Source organism: Corylus avellana, assembly GCF_965113065.1.
Source record: "Corylus avellana chromosome 8 unlocalized genomic scaffold, dhCorAvel1.hap1.2 SUPER_8_unloc_1, whole genome shotgun sequence".
NCBI classification, from domain to species: Eukaryota; Viridiplantae; Streptophyta; class Magnoliopsida; order Fagales; family Betulaceae; genus Corylus; species Corylus avellana.
In genome coordinates this window covers 58,993-82,500 of record NW_028290471.1, presented here as the reverse complement: position 1 = coordinate 82,500, position 23,508 = coordinate 58,993, and the positions used below count along the sequence as shown (strand labels likewise).

Here is a 23,508-nt window from a genome sequence, read left to right as displayed (position 1 = left end):
CCCCAAGTCTACTGAGCTCCCTTTTGATGCAATGCCCCTCCCTTTCAACAAACTTTATTTTCGTGAAATTTATATAAGAATTGACGATCATGTCATCCTAAATCCTAATACATTGGCGAAAGTAGAATTTTAGGTTTGAGAGACAAAATTAAAAAATAAAAAATAAAATTGAGGGCATAAAAATTTAATTTTAAAAGGATTATTAGGGTATTTTTTTTAAATAAATAAATTGTGGAAGACACCCCAAGCTTACATGTATTTCCGCGCCTCTCCTAATATTTTAGCTTTATTGATTATTAGTTAGGGTTTGTTTGCAAGGACGGAGCCAGCCAAAATTTTTTTTTAGTTCTTTAGATTTTTTTTATTAAAAAAAAATTATTTTAGTTGTTTTTTATGAAATAAAGACTATCGTAAGGGCAAAAAAAAAATGAGCATTTGAAAGTAAGGGACAAAAAATAGACATTTGAAAGTAGGGACAAAAATAAAAAATAAAAAATAAAAAATTAATGGATATGGCACAAAAAAATTAAGAATAGGGCCAAAAGTTTTTATTGAATACGGCTAAAAAATCTAAAAATTGGGCCAAATTGTTTTTTTGGAGGAGCTCAAATGACCAAACTTAAAACTTTTTTTCTTTTTTTTTTTACTTATTTTGGGGGGGACCATAGCCTACCCCGGTCCCCCCTCCCTCTGTCTCCGGAAACAACCTTACAATAAAGAATCGAAGAGGCTCTAACTAGGTTGTCATATTAATGCAGTTGTTGCCTAATTTCTTTTGAGTGTGATTAAATTTATAGATGGGGGTTGTGGCTCCGACTAGCTGATCATGTGCATGCTGAAAATATAATGTATGGTTCCAATAACACGACTTTGAGTCGTGCGTGGCCGACCAAGAAGAAGTAAGAGAAGATGACCTTATAGATCGAGCTCCATTATTTGATCTAAGTCCGAATTTCTTTCATTTTCCGAGTGCTTTGTGAGGTTTACTTGGCTCCTGGCCATACGTTTTGAATCATTGGTCTTCCATTACAAGACTAAAAGAGAGTTGTTTTGTTATCTTCCTTTAATTCTTTCTAATATGCCATATATAATTACTTTAAAGAGAAGTAATACATGCATGAAGAAGCAAAATAAGCATAGCATTCCTCAGTGCTAGCTAAAGGATATTAGAAATTCTTTGGTATCGAGATTATGTAATTTGTATTATTTCTCTTTGCTAAAAGGCTAATGAGATTTTTAGTAAAGATTTTTGGCATTTTTTTTTCTTTATTTATGAAAGTCAACTAAATAAATTAATAATTCTAATACGTCTATTAACAAGGATTATTAATATATAATTGGAGGTCATTGCTTCAGCCACCCATATATTGTTGGGTTTCACTCTTCTTTCCCTTTCTGTATCATTAGTGGAGTTGACCCAAGTGGCCAGTCAAAAATTACAACTTTGGGTCATAGAAAGCAGAAAATTAATAGGAATGTGGAAGACAAGTGGAGGTGGGGGAATTCCTACCGGTTCTGGCACGGCAACGTCTTGGGGAGAAATTTGATGTTGATCAGTAATTTGGAATTGTAGGAATGTGATTTTTCACGCGTTTGGAAGGAATTTGATAGAATTTTTGGAAATATAGCATTCTCATGTTTGGTTTACTTATATATAGGTATCATTAATTAGGAAAGACTTCTCTTTACGAAAAGAGAATAACTTTAATAAGGTCATGGTGTAAATTGGGTGTTTTGCACCCTTCAATAAAAATCATACATTTCAGCTTAAAACACAAAAAAAAAAAAAAAAAAAAAAAAATAATAATAATAATAATATAACCCTTTACACCAAATAATTCCCCTTCTCTTGACAACATACACATTGATAAAATCATGAGATTCACCATCTTAGTTGATTTTGGAGATTTCGGCATTGAGAGCTTGGAGTTGGAGGTGGGTGGGGGTTTTGTGGCGAGTGGTAAGTATTGGGTTAGAATTAATGAAAAAGTTCATGGAATTGATTTGAATTAAAGATACGATGTTTTTATCTTCATTGTATTTGATGTTTTTACCTAATGTGTCAAATTTCTATTGAATACCGTAAAAATGTGTTTTACACCACATCCTATAGAATGTGCTCTCTTAGGAAAAGTAATTGATATTTATCATTCTCCTGTACTTTACTCATGTGAACCCTACATATTCAGTTATTGATTTTTGGTTATTTATTTCTATTTGCTAAAAGGCTAATGAGATTTTTTTGTCTAACTAATATTGCTTTAATATCTGAAATCTTGTAACTTGGCACTTTTGTATTTATGAAAGTCAACTTAATAAATTAATAATTCCAATGCATACTTCTATTCACAAAGATCATTAATTATTGGAGGTCATTGCTTCAGCCATGGGATTAAACCCATTTATTTTTGGGTTAATTTCACTCTTCTTTCCCCCTCTGAATGAAGATTCTTATTTGAATCATAAGTGGAGTTGACCCAAGTGGTCAAAAATTAGAAAGCAGAAATTCTAGAATGAAAGGAGGAATGTGGAACACAAGTAACAGAGGTGGGGGAATTCCGACCGTTTCTTGCACGGCAACTTTACATGTTTTTGAAGGAATTTGATACAATTTAATTCTGAGAATATAAGATTGTCATGTTTGATTTATTCATAGGCATTTTGTAGGAAATATTTGTTCTTCCCAAAATATTTTTATGTTTCTCTGTTCAAATGTATAAGGCTATTTAATACAAAACTATTTAAAAATCAAACAGAAAATGATAAGGAAGAAAAACTATATAAACTGTGGGTTTCTTTAATTTCCCAATATATAAACTGTTTATACTATTTTTTTTTTCTTTTTTTTTTTCATCCATAACAGAATAAAACATGTTGATTTCCATTTTAGTAGAATAAAGTAGTTCCTCACGATAATTATAGATTTTACGTTCATTTCTATTGTGGGATAAAATAGCTCCTCACTTTTGTATACAAATTTTACAAAAAAACCCAGGTAATGGGATTATTTTATTAATGCATCCTACGTACATCAAGGTTACAGGCCCAATATAAGGTAATGGGGGCCCATGACGAATATCAAACCCAGAATTTCAAGCCTAACATGAAAACAAACTCCGGCCCAAACTCCTCGTGAAAACCCACAATTTGTTCAGGAACATTCTAGCAAGTGCCTTTTTTCTTTTGGGGAAACTTCAGAAAAACCCCCCTGAACTTCCAGCCATTTTGAAAAACTCCCCCTGAATTTTCAAAACTCTCACTTCGGCCCCCTGAACTTTGGTTTTCTCTCACTTTTGATCCTTTTAACATTAAACTACGTCGTTTTGGACTCCAAACTACACCGTTTTGGGCTTCAAAACTACATCACCGCCTAACCCAAAACGACGTCGTTTTGAGCATAATATTAATATTAAAAAAAAAAAGGAAAATCAAAATAAAATAAAATAAAATAAAAAAAGAAAAAAAAAAAAAGGAAATCGGGGGTGGCTCAGGCCGGTCTGGGGGTGGCCGGACCACCCCCTTGGCTATGGGCCACCCCCAAAAGGCCCAAAAAAAAAAAAAAAAAAAAAAAAAAAAACTGCGGTGGTTGGGGGGGGGGGGGGGGGGGGGGGATGGGGTGCATTTGGGGTGGCCGAAACCCCAACCCTAAATGCACCCCATCCCCAAGGGGCTGGGGGTGGTTTTGGCCACCCCATACGGCCGGTATGGGGTGGCCAAAACCACCCCAGCCCCTTGGGGGTGGTCCAGCCACCCCCAAATGCACCCCATCCCCTTTTTTTTTTTTTTTTTTTTGGCCAAGGGGGTGGCCGGACCACCCCCTTGGCCATGGGGGTGGTTCGACCACCCCCAGATCGGCCAGGAGGTCCCCCGATTTCCCCATTTTTTCTTCTTTTTTGTTTTTTTTTTTTTTTGTTTTGTTTTTTTTTTAAAAAAAATTTAATTAATTAATTAATTTCTAAAACAACGTCGTTTTGGGCTGGGTATGTGTTGTAGTTTTAGGACACAAAACGACGTAGTTTTAGAAAATGGTAAAATGGGTATAAAAAGTCAAATTGTTTGACTTTAACATTAAAAGGGTCTAAAGTGAGAGAAAACCAAAGTTCAAGGGGCCTAAGTGAGAGTTTTGAAAATTCAGGGGGGTTTTCAAAACGGTTGGAAGTTCAGGGGGGCTTTTTTAAGTTTCCCCTTTTCTTTTCTCGCGAAAATACTAGAATGGTCCTCTCATCACTTCAAATACCCAGCCTATTGGAGGTCATGGTGCAGAATGGACTAAGGTACTGCCCGAAAAATTTAAAGAAAACATTGGCGAGAGGGGTTACATTGTGAAATGAGCACTCCAAACGGAAGTTTTGGCACACGATGCAGTGGGAGGATTTTTAAGTCACTATGATGGAATTCAACGCTAGAGAGCATTTGCGAAGGAATTCCAATGATATGCCGACCATGTTTCAGGGACCAAAAAGTGAATGCAAGATATATTAGCCACGTATGGAGAGTAGGTTTGAAATTAAAAGGTGATCCAAAAAAGAGGTGAAATAGAGAGAGTTGTAAAAAAACTTATGGTGGGCGAAGACGGGGAGGCCATGAGGAAAAATGCTAAGAAATTGAAGGAGAATGTTGAACTTTGCATTAAAGAAGGTGGTTCTTCTTACAATTCCATGAACAAGCTGGTGGAGATGATCAGGTCGTTTTAATATGACTATGGAGGTCTAATATTTTTAATAATTTTTTTTTTTCCTTTTCTTGTCCCTCATATATTATACCGTTGAATTGCCTTTTACTCCCTAGCAAAGAGCTTTTTCTTATTTATTAGTTGGAGAGGCACGTGCTTGATTCAATGTTTGATAATAATATATGTAATTTTTTGTTTGGCAAGTAGATAGACGTTCATTTAGAGTAAAAAAGTAGTTTTTTTTTTTTAAAAAAAAAAAGATAAAAAAAGTAGTTATGAATTAATGAGTATATATATATATGGTTTATACATGGGTTCAACCAGATGACCCTGATTAGCAGTTATTATACGAAGTTTTAACCGAATTTCATAACCTATGGCCAACAACATAATTGAGTCGAGCATGAATTAAGCTTATATGAACCGATTTTGAGTTTTCTCGTTAGCAGTTTCGCTCGCTTCCATCACTACCTACAATTGAGGGTCATTTCTTACTAGGCAGACATCTGCTTTCCTTTTGCCTGATAAAAATCTTTCAAATTTTCTTTCAATCAACTGCTGAGAGATAACTCACACACTAGATTTTGTATATAATGACCACAATACCCCCAAATCACAGTCAATAGTAATTTTTGCAATAATTGAATCAATGAATTAATCAGGACTATAAAGTCTAATCAGACAACACAAAAGTTATAGTTCAAAACCCAATCACATCTGCAGCTCCCAAATCCTTCAAAATCGTCCATGTGCTTTAATGTAATTACTGTCAGAATATATAATCACTAATGATTTTTATTAGTTTGTTTAGCTTGTCCGTGCTAATTAAATTCTAAAAACACTCAATTACCAAAATTCTACTATAATCTCCTCCGTTCAGATTAGGAGTAAAGATCCTCCCTCTCCAATCGAAAAAAAAAAAACACCTCACCATATATTTGGAAAAAGAAAAAGGAAGATTGTTGAATAATGGGTAAGTGGGAGGCCAAAAAGTGGATTGAGATTTTTATAATTTCCTTTAAATTTGAAATTATCAAATTCATAAATTTTAATCGTTCAACTCATCTAAGTGTCTAAAATAATTCATGTTTCAGTATTTAATAACTCATCTTGCTCATTAAATTTTCTCATTAAATGCTAAAACATAGCTTATTTTAGACGCTTAAATAAAATGATTGGTTAAAATTTATGAATTTGAGAATTTCAAATTTAAGAAGAATTTTAAGCGATCTCAATAAAAAACAAAAATAGGGCTAAATATATTGACCCATAAATATCCACGAAACAGGCCCAATAAAAGTTAAGAGGAATGCTAGGCTTAGAGCACTAGCAGCAGACTTCCTATAGCTCATTTATTTCCTTATGTTTAGGAAAAATCTCAAAAAAACACAAAAAAACCAGAAGTCCTAAATATAATCAACATCACTATAAATGTTCAATGCATTATTATAAAAAAATGATTCTCTCTTCTCTTTTATTAGTTATAATTATAAAAAAAAAAAATAATAAATAGTATTTAATTCATATAGGAAAAAATAAGAGAATCTATCATGAAGTGTTTTTTTATAGGGAATAAAAAGTAGTTTTATTTCCTAAATTGAGGGAAAATAGTAGGAAAGTTGTTGCTAGTGCTCTTACAAACACATTTTGCAAAAAAAAATTTACGAACTGATGTGGCAAAGCATGATTGGTATAAGATAAATTCAAATTTTGAGAAACCTCATTTATATCGTGGCACGTCAGTTTGTAAATTTTTTTTTTTTGTAAAATATGTTTGTAAGCCTAATATTTTCTAAAAGTTAATTTAGTTCGTTACACAAAATCCAAATTGTATTTACTTATCCAATTTATTACAATTATTGAACACTTTATTTATTTATTTCAGGACCAAAACAATGCAACGGATACAAGTTCAACCCAAAATTTCAATCGCTTTAACGTCAGGCTTCTTGACCTCCTCCTTTGGAACAGTCACAGTAAGAACCCCATTCTCCATGGACGCCTTCACCTCCTCCATCTTCACATTTTCCGGCAGCCTGAACCTCCTCATGAACTTCCCGCTGCTGCGCTCCACCCTATGCCACGTGTCCTTCTTGTCTTCCTTCTCCACATTCCTCTCTCCGCTGATCTGGAGCACTCTGTCGTCTTCGATCTCCACCTTCACTTCCTCCTTCTTCAGACCCGGAAGATCGGCCTTGAACACGTGGGCTTCTGGGGTCTCCTTCCAGTCGATTCTGGTGTTCACAAACGCAGAATTTTCCTGAGAAAGTTCGGGAAAAGTGGGGAAGGGGAAATCCTTGAAGGGGTCAAAGACACTGCTTCGTCGGCCACCGAAGAAACTTGGGATGATCGACATTCTCACTGCGATTCTGATGTTCGTTGAAAGACTGTATGGTTGATGAGAACTTCTTCGAATTGCTGTTTGTAATTGTACTCGGAGTTGGTTGTTTGCCGGAGGAGGGATAGGCTAGGTATTTGAAGTGATGAGAGGACCATTCTAGTATTTTCGTGAGAAAAGAAAAAAGGCACTTGCTAGAACGTTCCTGAACAAATTGTGGGTTTTCACGAGGAATCTGGGCCGGAGTTTGTTTTCATGTTAGGCTTGGAATTCTGGGTTTGATATTCTTCATGGGCCCCCATTACCTTATATTGGGCTTGTAACCTTAGCGTACGTAGAATGCATTAAAAAAATCAAATCCAAAAAAAAAAAAAAATGCATTAAAAAAATAATCCTAACAAAATTATCACATAGTCTAACTTTTCTTATATAACCTTAATAATATCCAATAAAAAATAAAAAATAAATAAATAAATAAAAACAGATAGTAGCATGTTTACTGCTTCTTCTTTTTTTTTTTGAAAAAAATATTGACTATCATATAATAATCTCAAAAGATAAAGCATAAAAACTCCATCAAAGAACATCACAAATACACTCCGGAATCTCCCATCCTCACTTTATCCACGACATTTTGTTTTGCCACATTCGCTAATCGATAGGCCACTCTATTAAGATTTCAACTAAAAAAAAAACATTACTGCCTTATTAATAAAAGAGTAAAGCTAAATACTATATTTTCATCTTACAATTATCTAATAATGTGAATGCTTATTTATTTATCATTGACTTTATTTGGATTTATTCTCAATCAGTTAAGAGTAGATACTCAAAAAGTCCTTACTCCTTTTCCCAACATCAATAAAGTATTACAACTCAAGCTTTCTATGAAGGGGTACCATATAACATACAACATGTTGAGATAGAATTTTAACTCGAAATTGAGTTAAATGGTATGAATTGAATAATATTAAATTCGTTATTCATTTATCTAATATTATCTTATATGAAACCTTGTGCTCCTACAGAAGTTATATGCCCCTTCTACTATCTTCTTGTCACTATTTGAGGTGTTAACTTGCTGTTTTCTTGTCACTGTTTTCTATCTTCTTGTCGTATGGTTTTGAGTCCCAATGCTCTCTTTGAGGATGGCACTAGGAATATTGCACCCATCTTAATTTACTGTATTGCTGAAATGGTTTTAGTTTCTGGTTTACTGAAATCAAGAAGTTGCCAATTAAGGAAAGTCTGTCTTTGGTTGATAACTCCTCTGTATTGCATCAATATTATGGCTTTCTGAGTAGCATTGGAATTCTTTTGCAGATGAATGAGTTTGTTCTGAAAACTAGTTAATTGGTTGGCCTTGAAGCAATGAATATTGGTGTTATCAAATGAAGGCTTCATCATGGTAAGACAATACTTCCATCCAATTACATGGATCCATTTTTTTTATTTTGCTGAACAGTGAAACGAAAATGACAAGAGTGAATTAATCATGATAAACTGGAAGGCATTGCTCCTCATAGCTATGACTAGTGCCTCGGCCTTGGCCTCGGATTTCTATATCTACGTCTTTGATGTTATTCTTTTCCAAGATACAATCGCGGGAAGATCTTGAAAAAAATGTGGTCAACATGTTTGTAATACCATATCCAAAAATATCCTCCACCTCTTCCAAAACATAAGAGGCCCAATGACAACTCCAATGCCAAAAGCAAATCCCAATTCAGCACTTGTGTAATTCCTCTCAATCATACTCCTATGACTTTCTTCATATGCTGGAAGTGACAATCGTGGCTCCTCATATGTGAATTGTGATTTCAAAGGAAAGCCACACAATCTTTCATTCCCTTCAAAGGAAGTTTCCGAAAATGTTGCAAATTGTTTAGTCGATGGAATTTGCCCCACCAATTGATTGAAGGAAATGAAAATAAGACCAGCGGCAAGTTGCACTGGAATCTTATCAAAAAGTTCATTGCTTGATGGGTCTAGTGACTCAAGATTACTCAATTTTTTCAAAGATAATGGAATTTGGACTGTGAAAGCACTTTGAGTTCTCCTATTTCTTCAGATATAGGACGATCCAAACCGTTGCAATAAAGTCAATAGTGGTGAAGATTGTTAATTCAATTAACAAAGAGATCAGTAATTAGATATTTCTGGCGTGCAAGTGGTAGCCTTTATTGCCCACAATTTTTTGTCTGACTAAATGTAGAGATGAGCAGCTCATGGCCGCCCATGTTCAACATCTCACAAACTGAAAGTAAGCTGAAAATATGGCTCCCTTTGTTTAAGCATGGGAAAAAGAGTGAATAATGTTGCCGGCCGGAAGCATTGACGAGGAAAACATGGTAGATATGTGCAATATTATCGTCAGAGTTGTCATTAATTATGTCATCAACGCTACCAAAGAATCCTATTTCCTTCCATAAACATTAATGGCATCAACGCCCGCAACCAAGCCACTGACCAGAAAAACTTGGAACCAAGACTTACAAAATTCCAACTTCTCCAAGAAATAAAGAAGACAGAGCAACGAGTTTTGCCCATCAACTGACTCTGGTGGACAATCAATCCTCTGCAACTAGATTGATGATGTGACACAAGAGGGGCCATTTAAGAATTATCTCAAGGTGTTGGGGGATGAAGAAGTCGACACTAGAAAGACAGAGAAACACTTTTGAGCAAGAGACTGCTTAGAGGAAAAAAAAAAAAAGCAGGGAAATTTTTTGAAGGATATTAGGTGTTTGATGAGCCAACATATATAATAATAATAATAATAATAATAATAATAATAATAATAAAATAAAAAACAGGGGAAAAAGACATGAATTCCTTCTATATACAATGTTTGATGAGTCAACTGTGATCATTTGATAATTAGGTGTTTGAAATTCTTAAGAGGCTGTATTAGCTGCCGTCAGTTAGGTTATGTCTTTGTTTTCCTAATGAACAAGTTTTTTCTTTTTCTTTTGAGGAGATTCATCTAAAACTGAATAGCCTCACATGCAATACTTTCTCAATCCAATGGTCTGATCGATTCAAACTAAATAAAGAGAACAAGATTAGTGGAGCCAGAAACCATTTTCATTGATACATATAGGATTCATCCTCATATGCTTTCCAAGCACAAGCAAAACAAAAATAAAGCACTGAAATAGGAAAAAATAATTAGAATTAAAAGAGGTACACTGGTAATCATCTTGATTAACAGCATCACAAAAGTACTGAGCGTGTATATCAGCAACTGAACATAACTGCCACTGGAGAGGCCTTACAGACTTCAGCAAACTTCCTCCAAAGGAAGCTCATGGAGTAACATATCTCTACAAGTGAGTGTATATTGGAGCAAGTCAGTATCAACCAAAAGCTACTTTACACTACTTAACTGAATAATTGCAAAATGAAGCATGAATTTCAACTCAAACACATTATAATGTCATCCAAGACCACTTCCAATACCATCTAAGAGAAAACACTATTCAATTATTCATCATTTTAATACCCTTCAAAGATATGCAAGTAATGGAGTTGTCCTTTAAGTCAAAAGTCATTTTCACCTATGCCTCTCTAAATCTGCTCTTCTATTAAAAGTGTTTGGATAAATTTCACACACAGCACTTGGGGAAGATTTTCTTCATCGTCATAGAAATTGATAAGTCTAATATCTAGCCCTACAGCTTCTCGATCTAGTCCTTTCACAAAGCCTTTCTCCTGCAGAAAAATGACTTCTGCAACAGGAGGTCTAAAACATATATAGGGTCTGCAGATTTATTAAGTAAAAAAACATTTCTAACTTATATCATTCATTTGGCTTCAAAGCCACTGTAGATCTTCTTTAAGTTCAAATATATGAGTTGCACATTGAGATGACTTTTGAAACTAACCATAGTCCCTATGGAAAAGAGGATGTGAGCACAACAGATGGTGAGCAAACATAGAACACAATCTAAAGTTAGGAGTGTAGATAAAATTCCTTTCCATTTCCATACTTCTAGACAAAATATTCTAGCCCCAAAAGATCTGCTTACTAAACCATTATTCATTTCTCTTTCCAAAAACTGAATTCGTCTCAAACAATTGGATAACCCCAGCTGCCAACAAATCCCAATACAGACATGCACCAAATGAGTAAAATATATCCAGACATCAAATCTATACAGCTATACAAGACAACCGTAATACAAACAAAACCACACCAGAAGAGTTCTGCTGGTGTTGCCATGTAAAGTTAAATTTTCCATTGGAGTCATACCTTAAGAAAATGACAGCATCCAATCACGTGCATCCATTTTTTCATTTTGATTTATATTGAAACTGAAAAAGCAAGTGTTTATCATGACAAACCTGGAGGTGTTGTGCCTCAAAACTGAAACTAGCGCCTCGGCTCCTGATTGCGGAATGCTCGTCTTTGACGATGTTCGTTTCGGAGATACAGTTTAGGGAAGATCCTAAAACCAATGTCATCAACATGTTTATAGTACCATATCTTCCATTTCTTCCAAAACATAAGAGGCCCAATTATAATTCCGAAGCCAAAAACAAATCCTAGTTCAGCGCTTATATAATTCCACTCAATCACAGTCCCAGAATTGGAATGAGATTCTTCATATGCTGGAGGTGACAACCGTGGCTCCTCATGCGAGCACTGTGATTTCAAAGGGAAACCACATAATCTTTCATTTCCTTTGAAGCAATTTTCTGAAAATGTAGCAAATTGCTTGATGAATGGAATCTGTCCCACCAATTGGTTGAACGAAAGGTTGAGGACCGAAAGGAAAATAAGACCATTTGCGAGTTGCATAGGAATCTCTCCGGTAAGCTTGTTACTTGACAAGTCTAGAGACTCAAGATGACTCAATTTCCCCAGAGATGCAGGGATTTTGCCCGTGAAAGCATTATGTGACAAGTTGAGATTATATAACAGGGTGAATTCCCCAATTTCTTCAGGTATAGCACCTTCAAAGTTGTTGCAAGAAAAATCAATGGTGGTGAAAATATTTAGAATCTTCACAAGTTCCACCTCTAAACCTTTGGTGATAACTATTACCATATCTCGATAATAAAAACTACCAATATTAACTTGGATGTGATCGAGCTCAGAGGTTGCCTCATGTGCATTATCCATCACTGCCATCCAAGTAGAAAGGAGTATTATTGGAAGTTTACCAGTAAAATTGTTTGAGGCTACATCTAGGATTTGAAGCATCGGCCAAGGGACATCAAGCTTTGGATGAGCAATGAGCCCGTAAAATTTGTTAGATCGCAAAATAAGAACCTTCAATATGGTTATTCCGTTCAAGTAAAATGGGAAGGTATCCTCAATGTGGTTGTTCCCAACATCCAAGACCTCCAAAGAATGGCAATTCGCCAAAGATTTTGGTAACTCTCCTTCGAGATGGTTTTCATTGATAACTAAAGTTTGAAAATAACAAGACTCTGGAAATGTATCAGGAATTGTACCACTGAGATTGTTTCTCCTTAAACTCAACACCTGAAGAAGAGTCCCACTCATCTCAATCAAGCATTGAGGAATTTTGCCACTAAAGTAATTATCAGACATATCGAGAAATCGAAGATACGTGGCATTGCATATCGATACAGGGATACTCCCATATAATTTATTGCTTGAAATAGAAAAGAATTGTGTGGAATCAAGGGACTGGCCAATGCTAGCCGGTATGGCAGAATGGAAATTATTCATCGAGAAATCCAAGTAGCTCACAAGTGGGAGAACTGGGAGTTGACCATGGAACTGGTTGGAGCGAAAGTCTAGATATCTTGCAACAGGAAGAGAAAGATTAAGGATAGGCCCTTCGAGAGTCACCAAGAGGTTATAAGAGAGATTTAGAAATCTAAGTTGAGGAAGTTTCCAGATCCAGTTGGGCATCTCTCCATAAATCTGGTTTTTTGAAAGGTCTAAAGAGTATAAACTGGATTGGTTTCTAAGGAAATCGGGGATTTTTTCCAACTTGCTAGAAGCCAAGCCTAAAGAAGCAATTTGGGGGAAAGGGGGTGATGAAAGGTTAAAACCACTATATTCAATCAACAAATTGGAGCCATCAAAGTTGTTTGAAGAAAGTGAAAGGATTTCAAGACCTCGAAGTTCAAAGATAGACATGGGTATTGGACCTTCCAAGTCGTTATTGCTCAAATCAAGTTCTTGTAGCATGTAAGAAGAAATGTTAGAAAATTCTTTGAGTTGACCAGAAAATTGGTTATTGGAAAGTTGTAATACCTGCAATGATGGAAGGGAAAAGAGTGAAATTGGAATATCCCCATTCAGTGAATTGTCACTTAAATCAAGAATCTCTAAATTCAGAAGTTCTGCCCATTGAGTGGAAGCAATCTGACCAGTTAGATTATTGGAAGAAAGGTCTAGTTTGGTTAGATTCTTGGCCATACTAAATACTGGAATTAATCCACTAAACATGTTCGATGACATGTCTAAATAGACCAACTGTGTGAGGTTGCCAATAGAATGTGGCAAAGAACCTTGCAAGTCATTGTATGATAAGTCAAGCGTCCGTAGTGTTGGAATCTGGAAGATCTTTTTCGAAAATTTTCCATTCAACCCAGAAGAGGAGACTTCCAAAGATGTCAAGTTTTTGAAATCTGCAAAAAATTCTGGAACTGGAGCAGAAAAGTCGTTATAATTCAAACGAATAATTGAGAGGGACTTAAGATTTCGTAAAGATGAATCAATAGGGCCTGAAAGATTGCAGTTTGACAAGCTTAACACTCTCAAATTTGGTAATGAAGATGATAAGACCTGACACCACTTGTTACCTTGTGCTGATATAGCTACACCATCAAGATAAAGTTCGATAAGCTTTGAAAGGTTCCGAAGAAGCATATTTAAATTTGGTTTCTCAAGATAAAGGCCATTGTTGATAAATAAATCAAGAGTAACCAACCTTGTCAAATGCGAAATTGCAATAGGAATCTGCTCAGCAAACCCAGCATTGGATAGATTCAAATAACTCAAATTCTTAAGCTTGCCAAACTTTGATGGAATCTGAGAATTGTCGAAGCCGTTATAAGCCAAACTCAGGCTCTGAAGATGTTGAAGATTGAAGAGGGTGTTTGAATTGTCAAGTCCACCCGCGATGGATTCATTGGTCAGGTCGAGACCAATAACATGTCCCTCATTACAGGTTATGCCTTCCCAGGAACAGCAATCAAAACTTCGATTCCACTTAACAAGTTTTGTGGACATAGTAGGATCGAATGTAAGGTTGTTCTTAAGTTGCAGCAACAAGGACTTCTGATTGCTACTACATTGGCCAGGCAACCCAAAGACAGAAATGGTGAGGAAAAGTGAGTAAATGGCCATCAAGAAAAGCCACGATAAGACTGCAGGAAGTCTCATTGAAGGCTGTTACAAGAGATAACCTTACAATAATAAAGAATCGAAAGGTTGTTGCCTAATTTCTTTTGAGTGTGATTAAATTTATAGATGGGGGTTGTGGCTCCGAGTAGCTCTCATCATGTGCATGCTGAAAATATAATGGTTCCACTAACACGACTTTTTGACCTGTGACTTTGAGTCGTACGTGGCCGACCAAGAAGAAGAAGTAAGAGAAGATGATCTTATAGATCGAGCTCCATTCTTTGATCTTATTTAAGTATGAATTTCTTTCAAATGTCTTTCCTTTTTCGAGTGCTTTTTGAGGTTTACTTGGCTCCTGGCAATACGTTTTGAATCATTGGTCTTCCATTACAAGTGGAGTTGACCCAAGTGGTCAAAAAGTAGAACATTGGGTCATAGAAAACAGAAAAAGAGGAATGTGGAAGACAAGTGGTGGTGGGGAATTCCTACCGGTTCTGGCCCGCACGGCAACGTTTTGGAGAGAAATAAGATACCATCTTATTTATTTCCTTTATTTTTCATCCATAAAGCATTAAAAAAATAATCCTAACAAAATTATCACTTAGTCTAACTTTTCTTATCTAACCTTAACAACATAATGTGACTTCTTATTTATTTCTCATTAACTTTATTTGGATTTATTCTCGGTTAGTTAAGAGTGGGTACTCAAAAAGTCTTTACTCATTTTCTCAACATCAATAAAGTATTATACCTCAGGCTTTCAATGGAAGGGTACGTACGTACCATATAACATACAATATGTTAGATATAATTTTAACTCGAAATTGAGTTAGATGGTATGAATTGAATAACATTAAATTTGTTATTCATTTATCCAATATTATCTTATATGAAACCTTATGCTACAGAAATTATATATATGCTCCTTTTTCTATCTTCTTGTCACTATTTGAGGTGTTAACTTGCTGTTTAATTTCTATCTTCTTGTCGTATGGTTTTGAGTCCCAATGCTCTCTTTGAGGACGACACTAGAAATATTGCACCCATTTTACTGTATTGCTGAAATGGTTTTAGTTGGTTTACTAAAATCAAGAAGTTGCCATATAAGGAAAGTCTGTCTTTGGTTGATAACTCCTCTGTATTGCATCAATATTATGGCTTTCTGAGTACCGATGGAGTTTACTGCAGATGAATGAGTTTGTTCTGAAAACTTGTTGATTGGTTGGCCACTTGGCCATTGAAGCAATGAATATCAGTTTTATCAAATGAAGGCTTCATCCTTCATCATGGTAAAACAATACATCCATCCGATTACATGGATCCATTTCTTTATTTTGCTGAACAGTGAAACCAAAATGACGAGTTAATTAATCATGATAAACTGAGAGGCATTGCTTCTCATAGCTCTCACTAGTGCCTCGGCCTCGGCCTCCGATTTCTCTATCTACGTCTTTGATGGTATTATTTTACTAAGCGGAAGTAATTTCACTTGACAAATTATTTGCAAAAAGATGTACTTGAGTTAGATTCTTGCACTTGCTGAAAATTGGAATCGGTCCACTGAAATTGTTTAATGACATGTCCAAATAGATCAATTGTGTAAGGCCGGCCATTGAACTTAGAATTGATCCACTAAATCCATTGAACAAAATGTCTAAATAGACCAATTGGGATGGCCGAACCACCCATGGCCCTTGGGGTGGTCCGGCCACCCCCAGAAATCAAACTCATATTTTTTTTTTATTTTCTTTTGCCCCTTTGGGGGTGACTGGACAACCCCCAATGGCCATGGGGTAATTCGTCCACTCCAGACAGGCCATGCGAGGTGGCTCCAGCCACCCCTTGGCCAAGATGGGGTGGCTGGCCTCAAGACTTTGTCTGAACTAAAGATTGCATCACTGTTCTCTCAAACTACAAAAAAATTGCAATTTTGTCTTACAAAAACACAAAAATGATTATACAAAAATTTCAATAAGATGAAGTACCCTTATAAATTCAAAATAAACACTAATAAATTTTATTTAAAACAAAAAACAAAAAAAACAAAAAAAAGAAAGAAAGTGGAAGAGCTGGCCACCTCAAGGTCACGAGGTCGTTCAACCACCCTCATGGCCAAAAAATTAAAAAAAACGAGTGTGACTAAACCACCCCTAATGGTCCAATTCAAGTTCAACCACCCCCTAAATGGCTGAACCACTCCTGACCATGTGGAGTGGTTTGGCCAACCTCATTTGGCTGATGGGTAGGTTTTAATCTATTTTTTAATTTTTTTTAATAAAAAAATATTAATGCTTCTTTTGTCATCTGAGGTATATTGCAATTTTTTATAGTTTGGAGGGGTTGATGCAATCTTTAAGTCAGACTTGAAGGACATTGCAAATTGCCTATTAATTTGAAGAGAGTATGTCTAATTTTTTTCAGAAAAAATAAAATAAAATCATCGACCACATTTAACTATATGGCTAACCAGTTGTAGGCTGGCAGCCCATGGTGAAAGACAAGTTGAAGTCACATGTCATAACGCAACGACCTTTGGAAGAAATGGTCTATGCTTCCTCCCCGCGTCTGCACCCTCTTACATCAAAGCCACAGCCTTCAATTTTTCAAACATCACACGGCGTCTACGATGAACTCATGGACATGTACGCTGGTGGTCGAGCGTTGCACTCGGGAAAAAAACTCCACGCCCACTTCATCATCACTGGCTTGGCTCGTTTAACCCGTTTTGCCGCCAAGCTCATTGCCTTCTACGCGGGATGTGGAGAACCTTCCTATGCTCGCAAACTGTTCGACCAAATTCCCGCTACAAATGCACGCCGCTGGATCGTCCTTATCGGGGCCTACTATCAATACGGCTTTTATGAAGAGGCTCTGGGTCTGTTCCGTGAGATGTAGGGGCAAGGCCTGAGACCCAACGAGTTTGTCATTCCCAGCACTCTCAAAGCCTGTGGGTGCATCTCAAATAGGGAAACCGGGGAGAAAATACATGGTGTAGTTTTGAAATGTTCGTTTGAATCTGATGCTTTTGTTAGAAGTGCATTGATTAATATGTACTCAAAATCTGGTTTAATTGAAAAGGCGAGGCGAGTATACGATGCAATGGTTGAGAAGGATTTGGTGGCTTTGAACGCTATGGTTTCGGGCTATGCTCAACATGGGTTTGCTAAAGAAGCAATGGACTTGGTGGAAAAGATGCAGGCTTTAGGAGTCAAGCCTAATGTGGTGACTTGGAACACCTTAATTGCTGGGTTTTCGCAAAAGGGTGATGAAGTAATGGTCTCTGAACTTTTTAATTTGATGCGCAGCAATGGGGTTGAGCCTGATGTGGTCTCTTGGACTTCGGTTATATCAGGGTTTGTGCAGAACTTTCGAAATGAGGAGGCGTTTGCCACTTTTAGAAAGCTGTTGGATCATGGGTTCTATCCGAAGTCGGCTACAATAAGTAGTCTCTTGCCTGCTTGTGCAACTGCGGCCAATGTGAGGCGTGGGAAGGAGATTCATGGGTATGCACTGGTGATTGGAGTAGCGGATGATATATTTGTAAGGAGTGCCCTTGTTGACATGTATTCAAAATGCGGTTTTATAGCCGAAGCAAGGAATTTGTTCCATCGGATGTCTAAGAGGAACATAGTTACTTGGAATTCAATGATATTTGGGTATGCTAATCATGGGTATTGCAATGAAGCAATTGAGCTTTTCAATCAGATGGAAAAGGAAGAGGGAAAGAAGCTTGATCATCTGACTTTCACAGCAGTTCTCACAGCATGTAGCCATGCTGGAATGGTTGAACTCGGACAAAGTCTGTTTCACTTGATGCAAGAAAAGTATGGGATATTTCCCAGATTAGAGCATTATGCATGCATGGTGGATCTTCTTGGTAGAGCAGGAAAACTTGCTGAAGCTTATGATATGATTATGAAAATGCCGGTTGAACCTGATTTATTTGTATGGGGTGCACTATTAGGGGCATGTAGGAATTATGGGAATGTTGATCTTGCTAAAGTAGCAGCTAAGCATTTGTCGGAGCTTGAACCTGACAATGCAGGAAACAACTTACTATTGTCAAATTTGTATGCTAATGCTGGGAGTTGGGGAAATGTGGCAAGGTTGAAGACGACAATGAAGAAAAGGAAGTTTAGAAAATTTCCAGAGTGCAGTTGGGTAGAGGCAACCTGACACATGGGCATTACTTTACAAGAAGCTGTACAAATCTTCATCCAGAACAGAAGGAATCTTGGGGTTTGATGCAAGTTGCAATTGATCATTAGGCTCGTGCTAGCTTTCTTCTTCTAAAGTTTGCTCGCCAGAGCTCCCCTCTGAATCTTTTTACAGATTTGCTTTTGGGTTATCCATGGTTTGAGTTCTAACGACAGTTTCCAATGAAATCTACAGCAAGATGACAATTGTCCATCAGCTGACTCTTATGGACAATCAATCCTCTACAACCAAATTGAAGATGGGAGACAAGAGGGGCAATTTAAGAATTACCCCAAGGTGTTGGGGGGTGAAGAAGTCGACAGTAGAAAGACATACACTCAAGAAACTGCTTAGAAAATAAAAATAGCATGGGAAAATTGTGAAGGACAGAGGAGCATGAATTTCTTCTACAATGTTTGATGAGCCAGCTGTGCTCATTTGAGGTTATAGGAATAGCAGCTGCATTTTTAATTTATTTTAAGACTGCCAAACCAGAATGGACAGGAAACAAGACTCCCTGAGGAGGTCAGTGCATATTAGGTGTTTGAAATTCTTAAGAGGCTGCATTAGCTACTGTCATTAAGGTTATGTCTTTGTTTTTCCTGATAACAAAGTTATTGTTCTTTTCTGGAGATTCATCTAAAACTGAATAGCCCCAGGCCCCCATATGCAATACTTTCCCAATCCTATGGTCTAATTTGAACTAAATAAAGAGAAGAAGATTAGTGAAGCCAGAAACTATTTTCATTCATATGTCAAGGAGAAGAGGAGGTCGTTCAGCAGTTGTATATATTCAGATCAAATATTTTTATCTGTATGTTGTTGTTTGTGCTTCATTAGAGTTAGAAGAGATATTCTTCCTGTATTATGTGTGAAGGCTCAAAGACCTGTCGAAAGAGTGAAATGGAATAAAGCAGTGCGCTATCAACCAAAACTCATACAAGTTCAATTCATTAATTATTTACTGAGTAGGATTCAGTCTGACATGCTTTTCAAGCATAAGCAACACTAAAATAAAGCACTAAATAGGAAAAATAATTAGAATTATTAAGTGGTACATGTCTATGAAGAGGTACACTGGTAATCATCTTTATTGATAGCTTGACAAAAGTACTATGAATTATTAAGTACCCTGGGAGAGACGTTACAGACTTCAGCAAACTCCCTCCAAAGTAAACTTGGAGCAACATATCTCTGCAAATGAGGCATACCTTGGTGTAAGTCAGTATCAACCGAAAGTTCTTTTACACAACCTAACGCAATTTTTAAAAACGCACTTATTGAAATCGCAATCTCAAACGGGCCCTGAATTAATGCAAAATGAACCGTTATATTGTCATCCAATACCATCTAAGAGAGAACACTAATCAATTATTGACCATGAAAAATATATTGTTAATACCATTCAAACAATTGAAACTAATTAAGCATGGACTTAGTCCTTTCAGTCAAAAGCCATTTCTCCAACGCCTCTCTGATTCTACTCTTCTATTAGTATTGTTTGGACAAATTTCAAGCACTAGCACTTGGGGAAGACTTCTTCATCCTTACAGAAGTTGACAAGTCTAATATCTAGCCCTACAAATTCTCTAGCCCTTTCACAAAGCCTTGCTCCTGCTGAAAAATGACTTCTACAACAGGAGGTCTAAAACATACGGTCTGCAAATTTATTGAGTGAAAAAACATTTCTAACTTGTACCGCTAACTTAGATATACATAATTCATTTGGCTTCGAAGCCACTGTAGTTCTTCTTTAAGTTTTAGATCTTTTAACTCTTCCAAGTTCAGATATATAAACTGCAACTAATTATTAATATAAGATACAACTAATTAACACAGAGTTGAAAACAAATGGTCATAGGAAGCCATTTTGTTCAAGGCATCCCGGATTTCCCACGGAAGCCCACATTGCGGAAAATTCTCGCAAATAAGATGCTTGGAAGTGTTGGAAATTCCTCTTTTGGGTTGCTATGAAAAGCTACATTTGCCATTGGAGTCATATATACCTTAAGAAAATGCTGGCATCCAATTATGTGGATCCATTTCTCATCTTGATTTATATTGATGAAGTTGAAAAGGCAAGAGTTTATCATGACAAACCTGGAGGCATTGCATCTCATAACGAAAACTCGTTCCTCGGCTCTTGATTTCTGAATGCTTGTCTTCGACGATATCCTTTTCCAAGATATAGTTGAGGGAAGATCTGAAAAATAATATCATCAACATGTTTATAATACCATATCCTCCACCTCTTCCAAAACATAAGGGGCCCAATTACAACTCCAAAGCCAAAACAAAATCCCACTTCAGCACTTATGTAATTCCACTCAATCACAATCCTAGTATTCAAATGAGATTCTTCATTTGTTGGAGGTGACAATAGTGGCTCCGCATAACTACATTTTGATTTCAAAGGCAAACCACATAATCTCTCGTTTCCTTTAAAGGAAGTTTCCGAAAATGTAGCAAATTGCTTGATGAATGGAATATGTCCCACCAATTGATTGAAGGAAAGGTTGAGAACTGATTGGAAAATAAGACCATCGGTAAGTTGCATAGGAATATTACCAAAAAGCTCGTTGCTTGACAAGTCTAGTGACTCAAGATTACTCAATCTCCCCAAAGATGGTAGAATTTGGCCTGTGAAAATATTATGCGACAAGTTGAGAATATATAGGATTTTGAGTTCTCCCATTTCTTCAGGTATAGGACCGTCAAAATCGTTGCAAGAAAAGTCAATAGTTGTGAAGATTGTTAGGATCTTCACCAACTCCACCTCTAAACCCTTGCTAGTAATTCTTACCGAGTCTCGATAATAAAAATTGCTCGTATCCATTAGGTAACTAGGCTCTAATTGGACCTCAGGTGCACGATCTATCATTGCCTTCCAAGTCAAAAGTAGCATTATTGGTAGGTTACTAGTAAAATTGTTTGAAGCCACATCTACAATTTGAAGCATCGGCTAGGTCACATTGGGCCCTGGATCAATAATGGGCCCATAAAATCTGAGGAAGATACCTTGGATATGGTTGTTCCCAATGTCCAAGACCTCCAACACGAAGCAATTGGACAAAGATTTTGGTAACCATCCTTCTAGTTGGTTTTTATTGAGAGCTAAAGTTTGTAAACAACAATTATCAGGAAATGCATCAAGAATTGTGCCATTGAAGTTGCTTGTCCTCAAATTCAACACCTGAAGAATCCCACTCATCTCAATCAAGCATTGGGGAATTGTACCATTGAAGAAATTATTGGACAAATCTCGAAGTTAAAGATTTGTTGCATTGCATATTGATCTAGGGATGCTCCCATATAATTTATTTCTTGAAAGAAACAAGAATTTAGTTGAAACAAGGAACTGACCGATGCTTTCTGGTATAACAAAATGGAAACTATTGCTCGAGAAATCCAAGTATGAGAAGGATGTAAAGATGATTTTTCTTTGGAAATCCAAGTATTTGACAGACGAAATAATTGGGAGCTGTCCTTGGAGCTGATTGGAGCGAGGGTTTAGGCTTTTAAGAGAAACATTGAGGATAGGTCCTGCCAAAGTCACCAAACAATTATAAGAGAGATTTCAGTCATAAAGATGAGGAAGTTTCCAAATCCAGTTGGGTATCTCTCCGTTGTTTGAAAGGTCTAGAGATAATAAATCGGATTGGTTTCTCAAGAATTCAGGAAATGTTTTCAACTTGCAAGAAGCAAGATATAATGTTTCAAGGGGAATAGAGGATAACGAAATGTCAAAACCATTATCTTCATCAATCAACAAGTTGATGTTAGAAAGATCAAGGATATTAAGATCTTTTAACTGCTGATCACACTAAGGTCTAGGGAGTTATTAAATTTGTTTGAACCAAGTGATAAGGCTTCAAGACCTCGAAATTCAAAGATCGACATGGGTACTAGCCCTTCCAATTGGTTGTTACTCAAATCACGACTTTTTAGTTTGTAAGAAGACGCATTGGAAAATTCTTACTGGGTGGGGACACGTTTTTAGGACGCCGAAATTCAAATAGTCGCCGATCGTGGCAAGAAGATTCGTAACGAGGCAAACGTTGTTTTGTGTTTGGTGTCTTTTTCTCGTGAAATTGACGAATTTGGGCCCCACTACTCTAATAATGCTTTGTTTGTTCTTTGTTTAGGTTAGGATTAGGAACGTGCTGAGTGTAATGCAAAGTTTATTTAAAAAAAATATATGAAAAAATTCCATAAATTTTCTTGGAATTTCATTTTAATTTTTGAGTTTTCAACTTAAGCAATTAATTTCCTAAATTTTAAATTGTAAATAGTTTCCTTATAAAGCGATGTCAAATTAATTAAGGGTATGTCACCAATTAATTAACACATAGTGACTTTTTGTTTGACATATCATGTTTTTTTTTTTTTAAAGGGAAGCATTTCATACTCATTTATTAATAAAAGGTTGTAAGCAAAAAGTTCTGAAATAAATCATAGCCGAAGCTAAAGTTACAGTCGTCACCAACATACCAAATCAACCATTACAAAAACATCCGCTAACCCATGACTAATCATCATGTTTAATATCAAATCTGCACCAAAACAAACACCATCCAATGCATAGGTAGCACTTATTTTTTGGCCTTGAGAGCAAAGAACCCTCAAGCCCATGCTCATCATGTGTTAATTATAAGTGCAAGTGCCATGCACATAGCACAACTAGTGGTCATCTTTATTTATTTATTTTTTTTTAAAAAAGGAAATAAATTCGAAATTGAAAAGTTAAAAATTAAATTAAAATTACATGATAAGACTAAGGACTAAAATTGATTTTTTTATTTCTCCCTTAAAAAAAAATGGTGTGTTGGTTTAATGGTCACGATTACGTCCAAATACCAAGTCATATTGATGTTAAACGGCATAAACTTTTGTGGGTTCAAAGTACTTGCGATTTACAAGTTGTATTTGTTTTAATGTATATGGTGATGAAGCATGCTGGTGTGAACG

At 36.3% G+C, this 23,508-nt stretch overlaps 2 protein-coding genes and 2 pseudogenes across 2 annotated transcripts; 1 reads left to right on the top strand and 3 right to left on the bottom strand.

Moving 5' to 3' along the window:
• Window positions 1–6,546: 6,546 nt before the first annotated feature.
• On the bottom strand, window positions 6,547–7,235 carry LOC132164096 (18.5 kDa class I heat shock protein). The gene has a single exon (XM_088512027.1). It carries the CDS (start codon window positions 7,026–7,028, stop codon window positions 6,585–6,587), a length of 444 nt encoding a protein of 147 aa, XP_088368153.1. The 5' UTR covers window positions 7,029–7,235; the 3' UTR covers window positions 6,547–6,584.
• A 3,293-nt stretch (window positions 7,236–10,528) lies between these two features.
• On the bottom strand, window positions 10,529–14,382 carry LOC132163080 (receptor-like protein 49). Its single transcript, XM_088512026.1, has one exon. The coding sequence runs from the start codon at window positions 14,380–14,382 to the stop codon at window positions 11,386–11,388; it is 2,997 nt and encodes a 998-aa protein (XP_088368152.1). The 3' UTR covers window positions 10,529–11,385.
• A 2,502-nt stretch (window positions 14,383–16,884) lies between these two features.
• Window positions 16,885–19,357, top strand: LOC132164430 (pentatricopeptide repeat-containing protein At5g59600 pseudogene; annotated as a pseudogene).
• A 761-nt stretch (window positions 19,358–20,118) lies between these two features.
• On the bottom strand, window positions 20,119–23,172 carry LOC132163227 (receptor-like protein 54; annotated as a pseudogene).
• Window positions 23,173–23,508: the final 336 nt, after the last annotated feature.